The following is a 17,750-nucleotide window of genomic DNA, read 5'->3' on the forward strand; positions in this document are numbered from 1 at the left end:
ATTTTATCCGTTCTTGGTCCATTTTGTCATCCTCTCAACAATGCGCTCTCGTCACAGTATTTATGGGGGTATCTCATTAGCAGCGGCGATACAGTGTTTTCCACTTCAACGGGCTCTCACCCGAAAATCTTTCAGCGATTAAAATCTTAACGTCGAGTCGTTTTCGATCTGGGAAGGATGTGGTACAGTCGCTGCACCCACTAAACCACACCATGTGTAGCCGAATACTTGACATGTTCGCCCTGTGGTCGCTCTGCGCTTTCGTTGGCGACGCAACGAGGAAGTGGTTATGGATCGCAAAATTAATACTACTCCCAAACTGTTTCTAGGTGGAGATTACGTAAGGGCATTAAAGCACGGGACAGTCAGATCGTATTTTGAATGGTGTGCGTGCAGTGAAAAGATGGGTAATTGATGGTCAAGTAAGAAAAAGACACCCTGAAATTGGAATCTACTGTTTCGTTTTGTTTTGAAATCACAAAGATCTGGCAGTTTGGTACAGATGGTATGTGGAGCCCACAGTTACATATTGACCTTTAAAAGACCGGAGCAGTCTTAAAATCAAATTATTCTTAAAGCAAAACTTGGCGCAGTCAGCGGCACTTTTCACATTTACTTACAGCTGTTAAAAGCAACTCAATACATTCTGCGTTTATTATCTCGGATGTTTTACGTCTATTCCTCCAAATCAGACATTATTAAAAAAAAAGTGAGCAGATCCACAGGTCAACCAGCAGTACATCACAGTGGCAACAGAAAGCATTCATACATAATTTTATCCACATCGAAGTCCCCTCACCACTCTTAATTATTCCGTTTCATGCACTTAAATAAACTTGTATTTTCAAAACATTTTAGTGCCTATAGTTTGGGACAACACATACTAAATATTCGTGTTAAGATCTAATATTTTGTCAATATCAGCAGTTATGTTGGATAGTAACACAAATGTGTGCTGTCCCCAATAAACACAATAGCACAGACAAGCCAAAACAGTAATCGAATAATGCAATACATTTCGAATACTTACAGTAAATGTGTGAATCGCTTGGTTTGTCTTATCATCCACGTGCTGCATCAGCTTTTTGTTATTTATAAATTGTATGGCAAGACAACAAAGTAAGGCTAACCTTATTCAGGTATCAAAACTGTACTCAAAATATATTCTGCTCAGGTCTGTTTTGTGCCACCAGTGCAACATTTCAATCCGTACTTTAAACTTGTCACGGCTTGCTTCAGAGTTTAGAACGAGAACTCAGAAATGAAGATGTGGATGACGATGATGTTACGATGAGAGAAGACTCCGGACTTGACATAATTCATGGCCACTTCCACCACAATGTCCCTGGGACCAGTGATGGGTTTCACCAGCCGCACAATACCTGCAGGTTGACATGCATCAGAATGAGAAAAGTGGGGGACAAAAGTGTTGCCAAAATACATCCATCTGACCTCTGCTGCCTAAACTTGTACCTAAAAACAAATTTAACAGATATTTCCTGTACGAGTGCAGCTCTTTTTTCTACTTTAAAAAAAAACGAACAGATCAGATCAGATCTTTAGCAGATGCTTTTAGTATCCAACACTACCATGCATATACAATTTTAGAATGGGTGTCTGTCCCCAGTGGGAATGGGAACCTCCGAATAATGTAACATAAAGCGATAGTGTTGCAAATGTGACCAAAGCCCAAATGCTTTAAACACCTGTGTGAATTTAGCATTTATCACATCAGCAAATGTAATCATGCACATACACTCACAAACCCACCAAGACACACTCATAAACCCAAGCATGTACACACACACAAACGCACTCGTAACCTCAAGAACACACACAAATTGCGCATGTGCACTTACACACACGCACAGGCGTAACGAGTATTTTATTTAAAAATGGCATACGTGACTTGCTGCACATCACACCTGGGAGCTGCCCAGTAAAACCACAGTCTTCACTCTTGGCCACTGAGCAGCAGGTTGGGTTAAGTGCCTTGATCAAGGGCCCATAAGCCATGGGTATTGAGGGGGGGGGAGGGGAGGGGAGGGCGCCATCCCCCCCCCACACACACACACACACACACTTTCCTGCTGGTCTGGGGAATCGAACCGACAACCTTCCGGTCACAAGCCTGCTTCTCTACCCTTTAGGCCACAGCTGCCCTGTCTTATAGTGGTCGTGGAACCTCTCTGCTTACCCGTAATACTGTCATAGTGAAAGCGCTTCACCACATCAAAAGATTGCTGGTCATCTGCAGTCACAATGTCAAAGAACACGTCAGTGGCACCAGGGTGATGAGCAGGGTTAGTTGGAGTCATCATCCTCAAGAAGACTATCTCTGTCGGTCAAATTAGATTTGAAATTATGTTAGTCTAAAGCTCTCATGTTTAAACACCCAAGGTTCTTCAAATGCTTATACGGATTTCTAAAATGACTGAATAAGAAGATAGAACTGCATTGCAAAACTGTTGTATTGGGATGTACTTTGGAATGTCTTAATGTGGCTGAGCTTGCAAATTATTTGCGTTTCCAAAAAAGTCAGTGGTACAGCACGAGATATACTGTCAAACAAGCACACACTAAGACACAAATACATGCACAGAGACACACAATTTGCAAGAAAACAAACACACACACACATCCCCCACACAAGTATGGACACATGCACAAAAATGAATACATTTATGCATACATGACAGAAGATTGATCATCTATAGTATGGGCAAAACATCCAGTACAGGTAACTGAATGATGGGAGACAAAGCTGCCGGGATATTCTCTTCTAAAGGCCTGATATTACATACTGCATCAGAGGATTAGGTTTTAAAGTATAGGCTGTTTAACCTAATCCTCCATAACCCAGGATGGATGTTGAGTTGCTTCGTATTCATTTGAAATAACTGATTATCCCTGATGCTCAGTGGAAGACTAGCACAAGAGAAAGCAAAGCTGGTGGTTGTATGCACCATGTTATATACACAAGTTATCACAGTGTGCGTATGCACATGAAAATACACATGTACAAAGTTATTTTTGATAAATTGCTCTTCTGCTCTTATGAAAAAGACCAAACATGGTCGCTCTTTTTCAGCAGCACCCCGCTCCACACACTTATAATCAAACACACTCAGACCAGAGAACTGCTTGGCACAAGCATCCATCTATCATTGGCCAGCTATAGTACTGGATGGAGGTGACTCTCTTGATGTCACCCAGCAGAAACAAGTTAGGGAGGAGAAACCATTGCAGAGTGACTTTCTCCGGCTGACGGTTTGGAAAAGGACGACCTCGTCCAGTGATAAGCGTGCTCTTGCAAACTCCAAGCTGCCGTCATCCATCTTACCTTCTGGTGCACTGAGCTCACTGAGGGTGGGCAGAGAAAGGATGGTGTGGGTGATGAGTTGGACGGGTTGCAGAGCACAGCCGACGTCGTTGAGCTGGCAGGCCTTCGCGCAGCGTAGCAACCCCGAGCCATCATTTCTGTGTATGGGAGGGGCAGATGAGGGTTGAGGGGAAGGAAGGAAAGATGGTCGAGTGAGGGGGATAGAGTCACGAGGCAATAGACATGACAGACCGAAAAAGACACGGGTTCGAAACAAAATGACATTGCATGATATTTTACAGCTCCTTCCTCCAACATCTAAGGTGTGGAGACTACCATGCAATTAATTTGAGGTTCATCGTTGCTTTTTAGTGGAATTACATTAAGGATCTGTCAACATCTGAGTTGCCCCGTAGGATCTCTGTGGTTTTATCGAAAAAAACAGAACCTTAAAAACCCATGTAGGAATGGGAGCGAGGGATCTTTGAGGAGAAAACTTTAAACATAACCTCAAAGGCTGCTGAGGGAATGGAGACTTGTAATTAGCAGCAAGCAGGTGGTTTCGAGTTGGTGGGTACGTTTGAGGCCAACAACCACAGAAGTGACCTTTTGTTATCGTATGCCAGCGTGATGCCAGAGAAGAAGAAGGGCCCAGTGTAGCACCAACAGGACGGTACAGAGATCGCATGTCCTTTGAGGAGATCGCATGAGGGACTTATGCAAGCCACCGTAAGAAGGAGAATAAACATAGAAACCTTGCAGGAAATCCCTAATCATCCAGATCAATCATCTAATCATCTGTGTTTCCAAACAACTCTGGAAACGTTCATTCCAAAAAAGAAGACGATTGACAACTGCCAATATGTTCCTCCTAAAAAGACAGTAGGTGATTCAAACTGTTGGTCGAAAGTGAAAATACTTTTGCTGACCAGATGCTCTGTATTTCAGAGATAATTCATGACAAAAATGAGGTAAATGAGTATGTTGAGCGTTATGGAAATTAACTCCTTATACGGACAAGGACAAAGATCAAAACACTTGAGCGAATGCTAATCATCTATATTTAACATGTGTGTATTTCCAAATAGCTCTAAAAGCTCTAAACCTCAAAACCCCAACGAAAAGTGGAAAGTGTGTCGGCCCACATGTTTATGGCCGGCCAACATGGCTACTGGTCTTTTAGTATCCTTTACTGAAGAATAATTTGATTGATAACCACCCAACAGTAAAAGTAAAAGCACCATCCATCATATGGGCTGTAACACCGCTCCACCACTAATTGAGACCCCATGCTGGCTGGGGTTCAGGTGCCCATAAATAAGTGGCATGCTTATTTTTCTTACTATTCACAGATGCGGGACATCTTTGATCCTATGGTGAGTCTGTTTGGCGCAGAGAACCCATAGGAAAACTTGAATTCACCATTATTAATGATCACACCAGAGCACGGGGGGGAAAAAAACACACATAGGTGGAGTGTGAGTTGATATTCCGCCTTTGCGATGTTGATTTTATTTATTTTTTATTGCGAACACACCATTAATACAGGGAGTTATACAAAATGTGATGTTGCCACACAAGATACGAGGTAGATTCAGCCGCTGCCAATGTCGATGACGGCAATTCATCAGGCAATCAAGAGTTCATGATATGCATCATAGTTAATGAGCTCCACCTAGCGGTAAAGCAAGTCACAGCAGCCAGAATAATGTTAACGCTACAGTGCGGTAACCCCTTTGAGTTGAAGTTGTGAAGTATCAGAATCACATTACAGAACAACCTCCGATCGGCCCCCCCCCTTTTTTTTAATTAATTCCCACCCGCCACCTCTACAGGTCAGAACCGTCTCGTCTAATCCACATCCCAGATGCTAACGGGCCGTCGGCCCCCCATGGGTGACGAACACAGCAAGCTTGGCCGCATAGAGGCGCGTCGTCCCATGGCGCGTGTCGAGAATCACACGCGTCAGCCTCATCTCCACCATCAGGGAGAAGTCCCGGGGCCCCGGCAGGGCCCGGCGCAGGGTGATCACTCCGCCGAGGGCCCGCCACCGCACTTCGAAGTATCCCTCCTCATCTCCGGAGACGATGTCGACCAGCACGTCATCCCCCGGCGCGGAGCTGGACGGCCCCATCTGGAAGACGTCAACGGGGACGCGGCTGTCGGCGGGCACGGCGACGCTGTAGAAGGAGAGCCTCAGCGGCAGCGGGACGCATGACGCAGGGTCTGGCATGAACGCGCAAGTGACGCGTTCGCAATGGCTGGAAGGGGAAGAGCGCAAGGATGGGGGGGGGGGGGAACTAAGTTTGGCCCAAAAATAACAAGTGATGATCATGCAAAAATGGTGGCACGTTTTTTGTGTGTGCGTGTGTGTGTGTGTGTGAGAAAGAGCAAAAGGACGCCAATTGTGAGTCGCAACCAAACAAATCCGCATCCAGGACCACCACTACAGAACCCAGCCACAAGACCCACATGCAAACCCCCCCCCAAAAAACCACCACAGAGAAACTGGATTTCGAGCCACGTCTTTTCTATGCAAATGAAACTGCATAAATTGAGATCGGAACAACAAACTTTGATTTAAGAAATGATTCCCTTTCCCTTACACTGCAGAAAGCTTGCTTGGTGTGTTTTCGTTCGTGACGTTTTCGTGTAATAAGATAGCAATAGAAACGCATTTGGGGAATAAAAGTATGAAAAAGTGACGGTCTGAAATGATGCATCCAAAGACTGTCTGGAAAGTCACTCTTCACCGAAACCTCCCGTAAACCTATCCAGAAACTCCCATGGATGAGGATGCTGTATGACCGTTGAATGATGCATTAGAATACCTGCAATACATGTCTTTGTTTTCTCTTTTCTTTTCTTTTTGAAAGTGGAGCACAAGCTTGCCCTGCACTAATCAACTCGAGAAAGCCTTTTCCCATTTTAACAGATTGGTTTTCTGACACCCTTGGTATTCGCTTTATCACCAAGCGACGGAAACACCGATTAACACCACTAAGTTTTTGTGACATTTCTAATTATGGCAGAAATTTCACAAGTGGATGAAAACATGGGTTATGAAAGGAAAAAAAATCAAACACGCATATGAACACAAAAAAAGAGAGTAAAATGTGTAGATGAAAAGTAAAATGAAGTGTAAAATGAAAGACTCTAAGAGAGGGTGTGATGCATCATGCACAGCTGGAGGTTAATCGGTCGATTTGAGACCAAACAGTAATCATATCTGGGTGACCTGCAGGTCAGCGCTCACCCTTCTACTGCTTGTCGGAAGTTTGCTGGACACTGGAGGGACAGACAGCGGTATCCACCATGCACATTGAAGCAGCTCTCGGTGATAGAGCAGGTGTGGCTGCCAGCTACACACTCATCAATGTCTAGGTACAGAGAAGGAACAACGGTTAGACGCTCGGTAATAGCTGGTCAATAATCTACTATACCAGTTTAGCAGAATCAAGGGCATGCAGGCACTTCACATGCCTTTGAAGGGTGGCCATTCACTTTAATGGTTTTTCACCAAGAGGTAAGATTATATTCTTTTAAAATGTCCTCGGGCATCCGGGTAGCGTAGCGGTCTATTCCATTGTCTACCAACATGGGGATTGCCTGTTCGAATCTGGGGATTGCCTGTTCGAATCTGGGGATTGCCCATTCGAATCTGGGGATTGCCGGTTCGAAACCTGGTGTTACCTCCGGCTTGGTCGGGTGTCCCTATTGACACAATAGGCCGTGTCTGCGGGTGGGAAGCCAGATGTGAGTATGTGTCCTGGTCGCTGCACTAGCGCCTCCTCTGGTCGGTCGGGGCGCCTGTTCGAGGGGGAGGGGGAACTGGGGGGAATAGCCTGATCCTCCCACACGCTACGTCCCCCTGGTGAAACTCCTCACTGTCAGGTGAAAAGCAGCTGGTGACTCCACATGTATCAGAGGAGGCATGTGGTAGTCTGCAGCCCTGCCCGGATTGGCAGAGGAGGTGGAGCAGCGACTGGGACGGCTCGGAAGAGTGAGGAAATTGGCCCCACTCCCCACAATTGGGGAGAAAATGGGGGGGGGGGTGTCCTTAACGTCATGCCCTTTCCGTGATGATTGTGGCGAAGATGGAGCTGGAGGACTATTCATATTGTAACGAACTTGACCAACTGTTGTTTTGGTTCATTGCCAGACAATAATAAACAGGACATTTGTCGCCTGAACCCGATGTATCTGCGTGGATGTGGTTTCTGCTTCGGAGTTGTGACCAGAACATATAGGTTACATTGAATGACAGTTAAAAAAAAAACCTACCATGCCAGTTAATTGTAAGTTGTAAATGTTAACTGTGTGTAAATTAGGTTACAATCTTGCAGCATTATTCTGGCCCGACATCCACAAACGCCCCAGATATACACATATGTGACAAATGAGGACAGAAAGCAAATGAGGAGCAAATGAGGAGCATAAGGGTGTGTAACAGCACTGAGGTTTTGTTTCCTGACCTTGGCATGTGCGTCCATTTGGAGCTAGCGTGTAGCCTGTGGGGGGGCAGGTACAGTAGAAACTCCCCGGGGCATTCGAACATTGGTAGGAGCACACATGGCCTCTGCGCGGCAGGGCACATTCATCAATGTCTGGCGGCAGAGAACAAGTGGAGGAAAACCATCCGGCGTGTATCACGGGGAATGAAATACAATGCCTGTTTGAAAATGTAAAATAACTCATGCAACTGAATTGAACACCCTATTACCTAGGCACGGCTAAACTACTAGCTCTGCTTATACTTAGCTCGGATTCATGCTTGGCTCAAAAGTGATGTAAATGGGGATTTGCACTGACTGTCTACATGCAAGCGAGCATTCATCCTGTCAAATTTGTGTTATTGTTACAACCCACTTGAGTAACAGCCTGTTAGTGGTTTCAGTTCTGGCTTTAACATCGACAACAATTTCGGTTGCCCTAGAAATTAGTTAGCCCAAAGGTCACGGATTTGACACAGCGGCGGTGTGTGTGTGTTCTGCAACACTGCTCTTGCGTAAGACACTAAACAATGATGTGTTTACTTGATGTAAGCTGCGCTGGCTAAGCACGGTAGCGAAATGTCTAATACGGTACTAATATGGCACCATAGGGCCCAGTAGTACCTTCACAGGTGATGCCATCGATGTCGCTAAGCTGATAACCGCGTTGACAGTAGCACTGGTAAGAGCCGTAGACATTGGCACACTCCTGGCTGCACGGGTTGGCCTTACACTCGTTCACATCTGTCGGTGATACATACAGTATTATGCTCCACAGCTCCAAATTGGACAGATTGTTTGCCATTTAGACTCATTCGCTAGCTTGCAACTGACAGAAACAGGAGAAAGTGAAAGTCATAGGACGCGGGCCAAATTCAAACCATTTTATGTGGTACATGGCATACCACCAAGCCTTGGTAAAGCAAGGCGCTGTTTCTTAGCATTCACTATTCTCACACAACATACACTGGTGTAGGAGTTCTTGACCTAAAAATGTTATTTCTGCAACACGATATGTCCATTTTGCAGGCATTCCTTACATAATTAACTTACTTCAGCTATATTGAAAAGAAATTCCTCCTTATGCGGTTTTATCTGTGAAATTTTAGCAATAGGTGTCACTTTTGAGAGCCGGTGGACTTCTCACTTCTATATAAAACTACTAAAATTTGTTCAGCCGAGGACCCAAACCGCACAAATGTTTGCCTTGTACTGGGACCCAGGTCACATTACAATGTAAAGGTTTGTTTCTCATGCAAGGATCCAAAGTGATCAGATACACAATTTATTTTGGGCTCAGGTCAGCATTAAGGAACTAATCATGTAAATCGTAAATCTACTTATATATATATAGCCTACTTGTGTAAATATAGGGTAGCGAAATGTGGGTTTACCTTCACAGTTCCTGCCATCGGAGGCCAGCTGGAAGCCTATGGTGCAGCTACACTGGTAGGACCCTTCTGTGTTCTCACACTTGTGGGCACAGAGTCGTCCTGGATAATGCCTGCATTCATTGATATCTGTAGTGGGCAGCAGATGGTACAGTGGTTAGGTCAGAAAATTAAAATCATACATTTGCAAGAGAAGCCAATGCACTCTATCTTCAAATGGGGTCTCGGATTGATTTTGCACAACCTGGAAAATCTATTATTTCATGACTCACATTTTAAGATTCTTGTATTTCTTCACATTTTCCTACACTGTCCCTCAACATTTCCTCAATTTTAAAGCTATTTTTTGTTGTCTGTTTTTCCTGACATTTATTGCTAAGATGAACATCACCAGGTCATTCTCCCATTCAATGGCTCTCTGACTACTGAATGAAAGCCTATGCTAAGCTTAAGAACGTTGCTGAATCGGAGCAAAAAATTTGCCCCATTCATTGCTTTATTTCGTCAGATTTGAGATGTTTACCTTTCGTGCATGTGGTATTGTGTTAAATGTGGCACAGGTCCATTCTTTCACGTTCAACGCATGGATACAAAAGAGGAAAAAATGTCCTGCCTTTTTGAAATAAGATGTCCAAATAGCATACCTTCACACAGCCTGCTGATGCTGTTAAAGTTGAAGCCAACTCTGCACTCACACCGGTACGAGCCCACCAAGTTAATGCAGCCGTGGTCCCCACACACGTTGCCTGCCCGACATTCATCTACATCTAAAAGAAGGCAGGGGGAGCAAGTGCGCAATAGACAGACACAGAGAGTGGGGAAGAGGAAGAGAAAGTTGGGAGGGTGAATCAAAACAGGAAATGGAAAGAGACAGACACAGGTCACAGGGTACAAGGGTAAATGCACACAACACACATGTGATGAGCGGAGTTACTTTCCATCTCCTCAGTGACACAAACTACAGTCTGATGAGGGAGCCGTGACATCTTTGGACATATAAAACCTCCAAACAGACACACCGTGAAGGCAGTGACGGAAAATGAGCTTATGTACCTTCACATCGCGTGCCATCCTCATTTAGATGATACCCTCGTCCGCAGGTAACGGTGGTTCTGCGACAGGTGTAAGAGCCTACTGTGTTGAAACATGTCTGGCCAGGCTGGCATGGACTTGTCAGGGCGATACACTCATTTATATCTGATTAGACAAAGCTACGATGAGCATGGCGGCACTCAACAAACTAACATGGGTTTTAACTGGCACATGTGGTGAATCCATAGCCTATGCTGTGCATATGGCTACTAGTGGTGTATTGCTAGCCATGTTACAGCCCCATTATATCAACTCCCCCGTCCCCTTTTTTTTCTCCCCAATTGTACTTGGTCAATTACCCCACTCTTCCGAGCCGTCCCGGTCGCTGCTCCACCCCCTCTGCCGAGCTGGGGAGGGCTGCAGACTACCACGTGCCTCCTCTGATACATGTGGAGTCACCAGTCACTTCTTTTCACCTGACAGTGAGGAGTTTTGTCAGGGGGACGTAGCACGTGGGAGGATCACGCTATTCCCCCCAGTTCCCCTTCCCCCCCGAACAGGCGCCCTGAACGACCAGAGGAGGCGCTAGTGCAGCGACTAGGACACATACCCACATCCGGCTTCCCACCCGCAGACATGGCCAATTGTGTCTGTAGGGACGCCCGACCAAGCCGGAGGTAACACTGGGATTCGAACCGGAGATCCCCGTGTTGGTAGGCAACGAAATAGACCGCTACACTACCCAGACGCCCCCTATATCAACTTTTTAGTAACTGTCAATAGTAGTTAAGACTTACAGATGATCACGATACAATATCCATATGTGTTTCTATGCGTATGGCACCAAGCTCACCGATGCAGTTGCCCACTGCATCCTGAAGGAATCCATCTCCACAGCTCTGCTTCGGGTGACAGCGGAAGGAGCCTTCTGTGTTGTTGCACACAAATTCACTTGCACAGTTATGGATCCCGAGAGCACACTCATCAATATCTGGCAGGGGCAGAAGAACAAGAGCAGCTTTAGCACAGACACACCGTGCAAGAGAACATGAGAAGTACGTAACATAGCATCGACCACTAGACGCTATCTTGAGAGACTGAGCGAAAATGATCCATTTAAAAATAAAGAGAGTTGGAGAATGTCATTGAATTTCCCTGAAAGTCAACACGTCTTGCAGGGTTTTCTTCCCTGTGTTGGAATACCAGTCTGGAACTTCACTACCGATGAGAAACACTCTTGGGAACTGGAAATGACAGTAATCGATGCTGCAAAAAAAAAAAAAAATCCGGTTTCTGTGAAGGGTTTCTGTGTAAACCTTGACATTTGTTGTGGTCGGTGAGCTCATAACCGGTGCCACAGCTGGTTTCCCTCTGACAGCGAAAGGAGCCCTCAGTGTTGATGCACACCTGGCCCGAGATACAGTTGTGACTGCTGGTCAAACATTCATTAACGTCTAGGGGAATAAAAAAAAACACAACAGTCAAGACAAATAAGTTGTTAGTTGATTAAGTTGTTGCTTTAATTGTGCATTGATTCATTGAAGTGAGCACATATTAAAGAAAAAAAGCAATCTTACTTTTTGGCTTCGTGACTTTCGATAGACTGTAGTATTTGTATGTATCTATTGTGCGCTCACATCTCTGTTGTCGTGATAATTTTTAATTAGACAGACAGACAGGTACATACATAGACAGACAGATGGACGGATGGATAGATAGATAGATAGATAGATAGATAGACAGATAGATAGATAGATAGATAGATAGATAGATAGATAGATAGATAGATAGATAGATAGATAGATAGATAGATAGATAGATAGATAGATAGATAGATAGATAGATAGATAGATAGATAGATAGATAGATAGATAGATAGATAGACAGACAGACAGACAGACAGACAGACAGACAGACAGACAGACAGACAGATAGATAGATAGATAGATAGATAGATAGATAGATAGATAGATAGATAGATAGATAGATAGATAGATAGATAGATAGATAGATAGATAGATAGATAGATAGATAGATAGATAGATAGATAGATAGATAGATAGATAGATAGATAGATAGATAGATAGATAGATAGATAGATAGATAGATAGATAGATAGATAGATAGTTGCATTCAGGGGGAAATCATTGATTCATCAGGCTTTGTCAGATCAGTGTATTTACCTTCACAGTTCACACCATCTACTTTCAGTTGGTAGCCGTCGTGGCAGGCGCAGGTACCATTGCCTACACAGAGCTGGGAGCAAGTAGATTCTGAAAAGCCAACACATGCAGGCACACCAAGAAATGAACAGACAATTGGACAGAAATGTGCATACACATGCACAAACAAAATAAATACAAAGATACGCAGACACAATGACCAATGCACAGAGACGAAAACAGCAGCACAAAGACAGCGATACACAAACATAAATGCAGACAAATACAAGCAAACACATATGCACACACACACACACACACACACACACACACACACACACACACACACACACACACACACACACACACACACACACACAACCAGAATGGCCCTTCTATCAGCAAGTTAGATCATCGGCACACCATCATATGTGCAGTGCAGTTGACTGACTGACTGACTGTCTGTTATAAGACAAAGCCACTGTGTTCTTGAGCTTCTTCTTATACTGTCCATTAGGACAAAGGAGATTACATTATCAAGTTATGAAGCTGCCAAACCTCTGCAGCCCTCTGCATCTCCCTCCTCTGGACCGGCAGTGACGTTGCAGGTTTCACTGTTGTTGGAACTAAGGAAGAGAGCAACTCCTTTAGCAACAAACTCTACATTTTCAACAGTGCTGCAAAAAAACAACAAAAAAAACATTCCCCACAATGCATAAGAAAACAGAGAGAAACAACAAAAGCATCTTTTACATCACAAGACAGAAAACTCTGACCTTTTACTATTGCTCTTATCACTGTGGCCTTTGTTCTGCAACGGCAATACATTGATTTATTTTTCTTTCCAAAAAGCTGACTCAAACTAAAATGTTCTGCCACATGTTCTTCCGTCACTCTGTATTTCCCTTCTGCAGGCAAGCTATACTTGCCATCTGGGTGACAAATGATACGAGCCCCGACAGGTCACCAGTTGGCCCTGACTGAAGGACCATTTGGCAAAGTATGTATAGCTCAGCCTGCTGAATGTCTATGTAGCCTAGTTTGCCTCGCTATCTGACAACCTACTCAACGGCTGCCAAACCAAGGCCATCTAAACAAGCCATTTTAGAAACACTACTGCTCTGGTACAAGTGGTCCGCTAAATTTAATCCATTCTCCATCCATGAGATAAATCTCAATGAACACCAAGGTCTTGCCTTCACCACTGCTGAAATCAAAATAGGTATGGTGCCAAATGGCACCTAATGCGTGCAAATAGCCTAGCACAACAACAGCTTTCCAAATGCCTTCTTTGAACTTCAGAGACACCCAGCGGCTCTTCTTCCACGCGAGGCCCAAGATGAGCTCAGTAACACCAACACCGGCCCTCAAATGTTTGCAACAAAGGATTCAAGGCACTTTCGCCGACTCGAGCTCAACCGCTCAAGCTGCAGCTGATGAGGATCTGTTACCTGGAGTGGTTTCCACTATGTCGGTTTTGCCACAGCAGATGTGAGCTGCGTGCTCACACTGTCCCCCCAGTGACAGACCCTGGACACAGCTCAGACCCTGGCTTACTGCGATCAGACCCAACAAGCAGCAGTCACAGCACATCTATGCCAGGAGAGAGAGACAGACAGACAGACAGACAGAGACAGAGACAGATAGACAGACAGCGAGAGTGAGAGAGAGAGAGAGAGCTAGAGATAGACAGAGAGACAGACAGAGAGAGACAGACAGATAGACAGACAGAAAGACAGTCATTAGACAGAGAGAGATAGACATACAGACAGACAGAGACAGAGAGAGATAGACATGCAGACAGCAGACAGAGAGAGATAGACATACATACAGACAGACAGGCAGGCAGAGATAGACACAGAGAGAGAAATACAGAGAGAGAGAGAGAGAGATAGTCACACACAGACAGAGACAGACAGACAGACCGACAGACAGAGTGAGAGAGAGAGAGAGAGAGAGAAATACAGAGTGAGAGAGAGAGAGAGAGAGAGAGAGAGAGAGAATGTTATCATTCTAGGGGAGGAACTGGCTACACAATGACCCCGTTATGTTGCCACTTAAGTAACTGCCAATAGCGTTTTAGTTGATTATAACACAATAGCTAAATAGAAACAGGTAGATATATGCTCTGTGGTTATATATGGATGAAATAGCGACATAAGATAAAGCAAAAGGAAATACAGTAGACAGACAGATAGACAGATAGACAGTTCTGTAAAAATTAGAGATATCTCAGATGCTATTCTGAGAATAATATTTATGGCTCAGTATAAAATGTAGATGGGCATAGATGAGTGCATCAGTCCTTAGGTGTGCAGAGATAAGGTACTGACATTTGGGAGGAGAGAAAGAGCCCACCTTGGATAGCTTGGTTTCCCAGGGCTCTCCGCTAAAGAAGGGCCTCTCGCAGGCCCCTTGTGTTCTTCCCATGTCGATACCAGCGGTACAGCGTTTGTCTGACGCCGTCGCTATACAGCACTGCTCCTGGGCTATCCTGGGTGGTGCACGAGGGGAAAGCAACAAACCAAAGAAAATCGGCATGAGCAAAGGCCACTCAGCTCCCAGCTTCATGGTACTATAATATGAATCATGGGTTGAACGAGAAGCAGCGAAGATGTCTGCTGTGTGGTCAATCACAACATGCACAGACCGTCGTCTTGATTAAGAGTCGCAGGTGACGTCAGGCTGTGTTTCTATAACCCCAATACTGTGTCTATTGACCTTTCAGCAAGATGACCTTCAGCAAGTTTATCAGTAAAATGTTCACATACATTAATGAGTGAACTAGACAAATTCATCATTTTTCAAAAATTTTTTTTTAGCTTTAACAAAGTTTATCATATTGCACACCCCATTGCAATTTGCACCCTTGGTAATAACATCGTTTACCTATGTATGTATCTGTTATCTATCTATCTGTCCGTTCGTCAGGTCATTCATCCTTGCCTGCTCTCTGCACATGTTCCTTGACCAACCTCTGCGGGTTGTCCAGGTGTTTCACAGCGGAGGCTGTATCACTATCATCACTACCTACTCACTATGTGGTTAGAGCGTGGAAATGTTCCCCTGTAGCAAGACCTGTCTGGTAGACAAGGGTTAAACAGAGGACCGTGAAGATGATTTAGGACCTTCACTCACAGAGATATTTTGCTTGTGAATGCTAGGCCACTTCACTTTCAGGATTCCTCACATTTTCCAAAGCCCGAGTAGTTAACTGGGCTCAGACATTTTTTTTCTTTTCTTATCGTGGTGTGAAATGACGGTCAAACTCCCCATCCCGATGTTCACACCAGCTCAACATCTGATCTGACGTTTCTAAATCGTGGATAGTCTTCAGCAACTCCAGAAGGCTGAAAAAAAAATTGCACCCAAGACGCCAAGGTAGCCTGTTGTAAACAGGTGTGGTGAAAAGCATTGACCAAATAGCAGATGGGTAACAAGGGCGCATGGGTGTAATAAGGGGGAGGGGTCATTCAACCTAGCCCCCCAAAAATCAAAAGATCCAAAAAGTCCAATTTAAGTGTGTTCAATGAAACCAAGCAACAGTTGCCTTTTGAGCAAAATCACATGACATCTTTAATTGTTATGATTTGGCAGGTATAGTGTATTTATAACAACCAAAGGCTTGCATAAGTTATCCTGTGTTTGGAATAAAAAGCTCCACTTCTTTTTTTTTTTTAGTAGGCTGACTACAGCTCGGCAGATGAGTCATGTCCAGTTCTGGACTGTGTGTCGCTATATGCCCCCCCCCCCCCCCGCCACCCTTAGAAGATATGGGTGTGGGGTGAAACCAGGTGTTGCTGGGTGTAAAAGGGACTTTACCTGCAGATATGGGAGGGGGAGATGTGGGGTAGTATTTGGCAGTCTAGTCCCCCCGTGGCATGCTCCCTACCATCCTGACAACAGTCGTGCATAGTCGGCAGCGACGACTCTGTGTTGTCGGGACAAAGCGTGTGGTCAGAGTGTATCTGCTGCAAACTTTCTGCTCACAACAGCCTGTGATACACAGTACAGCAGGGCTGCAGCACTGCTAAATAATGTCCACAGTCTTAGTTTAAATTGCATTCAAAATGTGCTGTCAGATCACATAAAACTGTCACACTCCACGAAATGTCTGCAGGTATACAGAGAGAGAGAGAGAGAGAGAGAGAGAGAGAGAGAGAGAGAGAGAGAGAGAGAGAGAGAGAGAGAGAGAGAGAGAGAGAGACTATATATTATAATATGGCAGAAACATAGCCTGCTCCTCCAAAGAACATGTCAACATCACCCTGTGCTCGGTCAGCTACCATTCTGGTTTCAGAGATTTTACCGAGACTGACTTCAGCTTTGTCAGCCTGCTGCTGTCGGTGTTCAGACCCCCGGCCGTCATGTCTTACCTTGCGCATGCAGGAGTCCGTATAATGACATTAAAAATACGACCAGTGGTTCCATTGAATTCAGTTCAAATAGTTTCCTTGCTTGCGGTGTCTATATAAATATATAAATATATGTTTTTTCTTCTTTTTTTTGCGGCTCGATTGATTTATTGATGAGCGTCCCAACAATTGTCGTGTGTCTGTTTGGGACCGCTCTCTCCTATCCGCTGCTCCCCGTCATTATCACAGCAGGGGGGGGGGGGCGGAGTCTCCCTCTTAGCCACCGCTTTAACTTTTAACTTCATTCATGGTTACGGAGCGCGCGCATGGGGGTGGGGGGTGGAGACAACGTTAAAGCACCGTCCACGCCGGTGTTTTGCGTCCGAAAGCCCAACACCATTGCCTCTCACATTACTCGCTGTCATCTCCCAAAGCGTAGGAAACGGTCAAAACGAATCAGATGAGTTGGACGAGTCTCCCCTAGCTACTTGCCCCCGGAAGCATTGGATTCCATTCGTCTCAGTACGGGATAAAAATCAACTTACAGACTTGAGATTTGCTAGAGACGGGTAATCCTTCAGTGAACATTAAGTCACCTTATTTATTTCGTCGAGTTACATTATAATTGCGGGAGAAGTTTACCGGGCCTTCCTTTCAAACCGTGCTGGCCCGTAACGACAGCATACATTGGATTTTCATACTAAAATGAATGGAAACAAAGGCTGTCTGGAAGGAAGAGAAAAAAACACATGTAAAAAAAAAAAGAACAAAACTTACAACGGTATGTTTAGGAGAATGGTAAAACGGTCAAGAGTGTGTAAGGGATGCGTGATTTTTGGTTAAATGGGCTGAAATTATGAGCCAACACCGGTGATGCTGAAATCTGCGACTGTCAGAAATTGTGACCACGGTTACGTTTAAGTGCATGTTTGGTGTGGTTAGGTTTGTGAATGGATTTGGTGTGTGAAAAGTTAGGATCATCATCATTGGCAGTC

At 44.7% G+C, this 17,750-nt stretch overlaps 1 protein-coding gene across 1 annotated transcript; it reads right to left on the bottom strand.

Annotated features, from left to right (window-relative positions):
* Nucleotides 1-444: 444 nt before the first annotated feature.
* LOC130109690 (fibulin-1-like) lies at nucleotides 445-16,975 on the bottom strand. Its single transcript, XM_056276684.1, has 18 exons — nucleotides 16,777-16,975; nucleotides 16,223-16,331; nucleotides 14,759-14,894; nucleotides 13,852-13,993; nucleotides 12,959-13,026; nucleotides 12,852-12,906; nucleotides 12,422-12,511; nucleotides 11,555-11,692; nucleotides 11,092-11,229; nucleotides 10,260-10,403; nucleotides 9,851-9,973; nucleotides 9,210-9,335; nucleotides 8,440-8,559; nucleotides 7,798-7,929; nucleotides 6,579-6,702; nucleotides 3,344-3,480; nucleotides 2,198-2,338; nucleotides 445-1,382 (listed from the first exon to the last, which is right to left on the bottom strand). The coding sequence occupies exons 1-18, from the start codon at nucleotides 16,829-16,831 to the stop codon at nucleotides 1,243-1,245; spliced, it is 2,118 nt and encodes a 705-aa protein (XP_056132659.1). The 5' UTR covers nucleotides 16,832-16,975; the 3' UTR covers nucleotides 445-1,242.
* Nucleotides 16,976-17,750: the final 775 nt, after the last annotated feature.

This window comes from Lampris incognitus, chromosome 3 (genome assembly GCF_029633865.1).
Source record: "Lampris incognitus isolate fLamInc1 chromosome 3, fLamInc1.hap2, whole genome shotgun sequence".
NCBI lineage: Eukaryota > Metazoa > Chordata > Actinopteri > Lampriformes > Lampridae > Lampris > Lampris incognitus.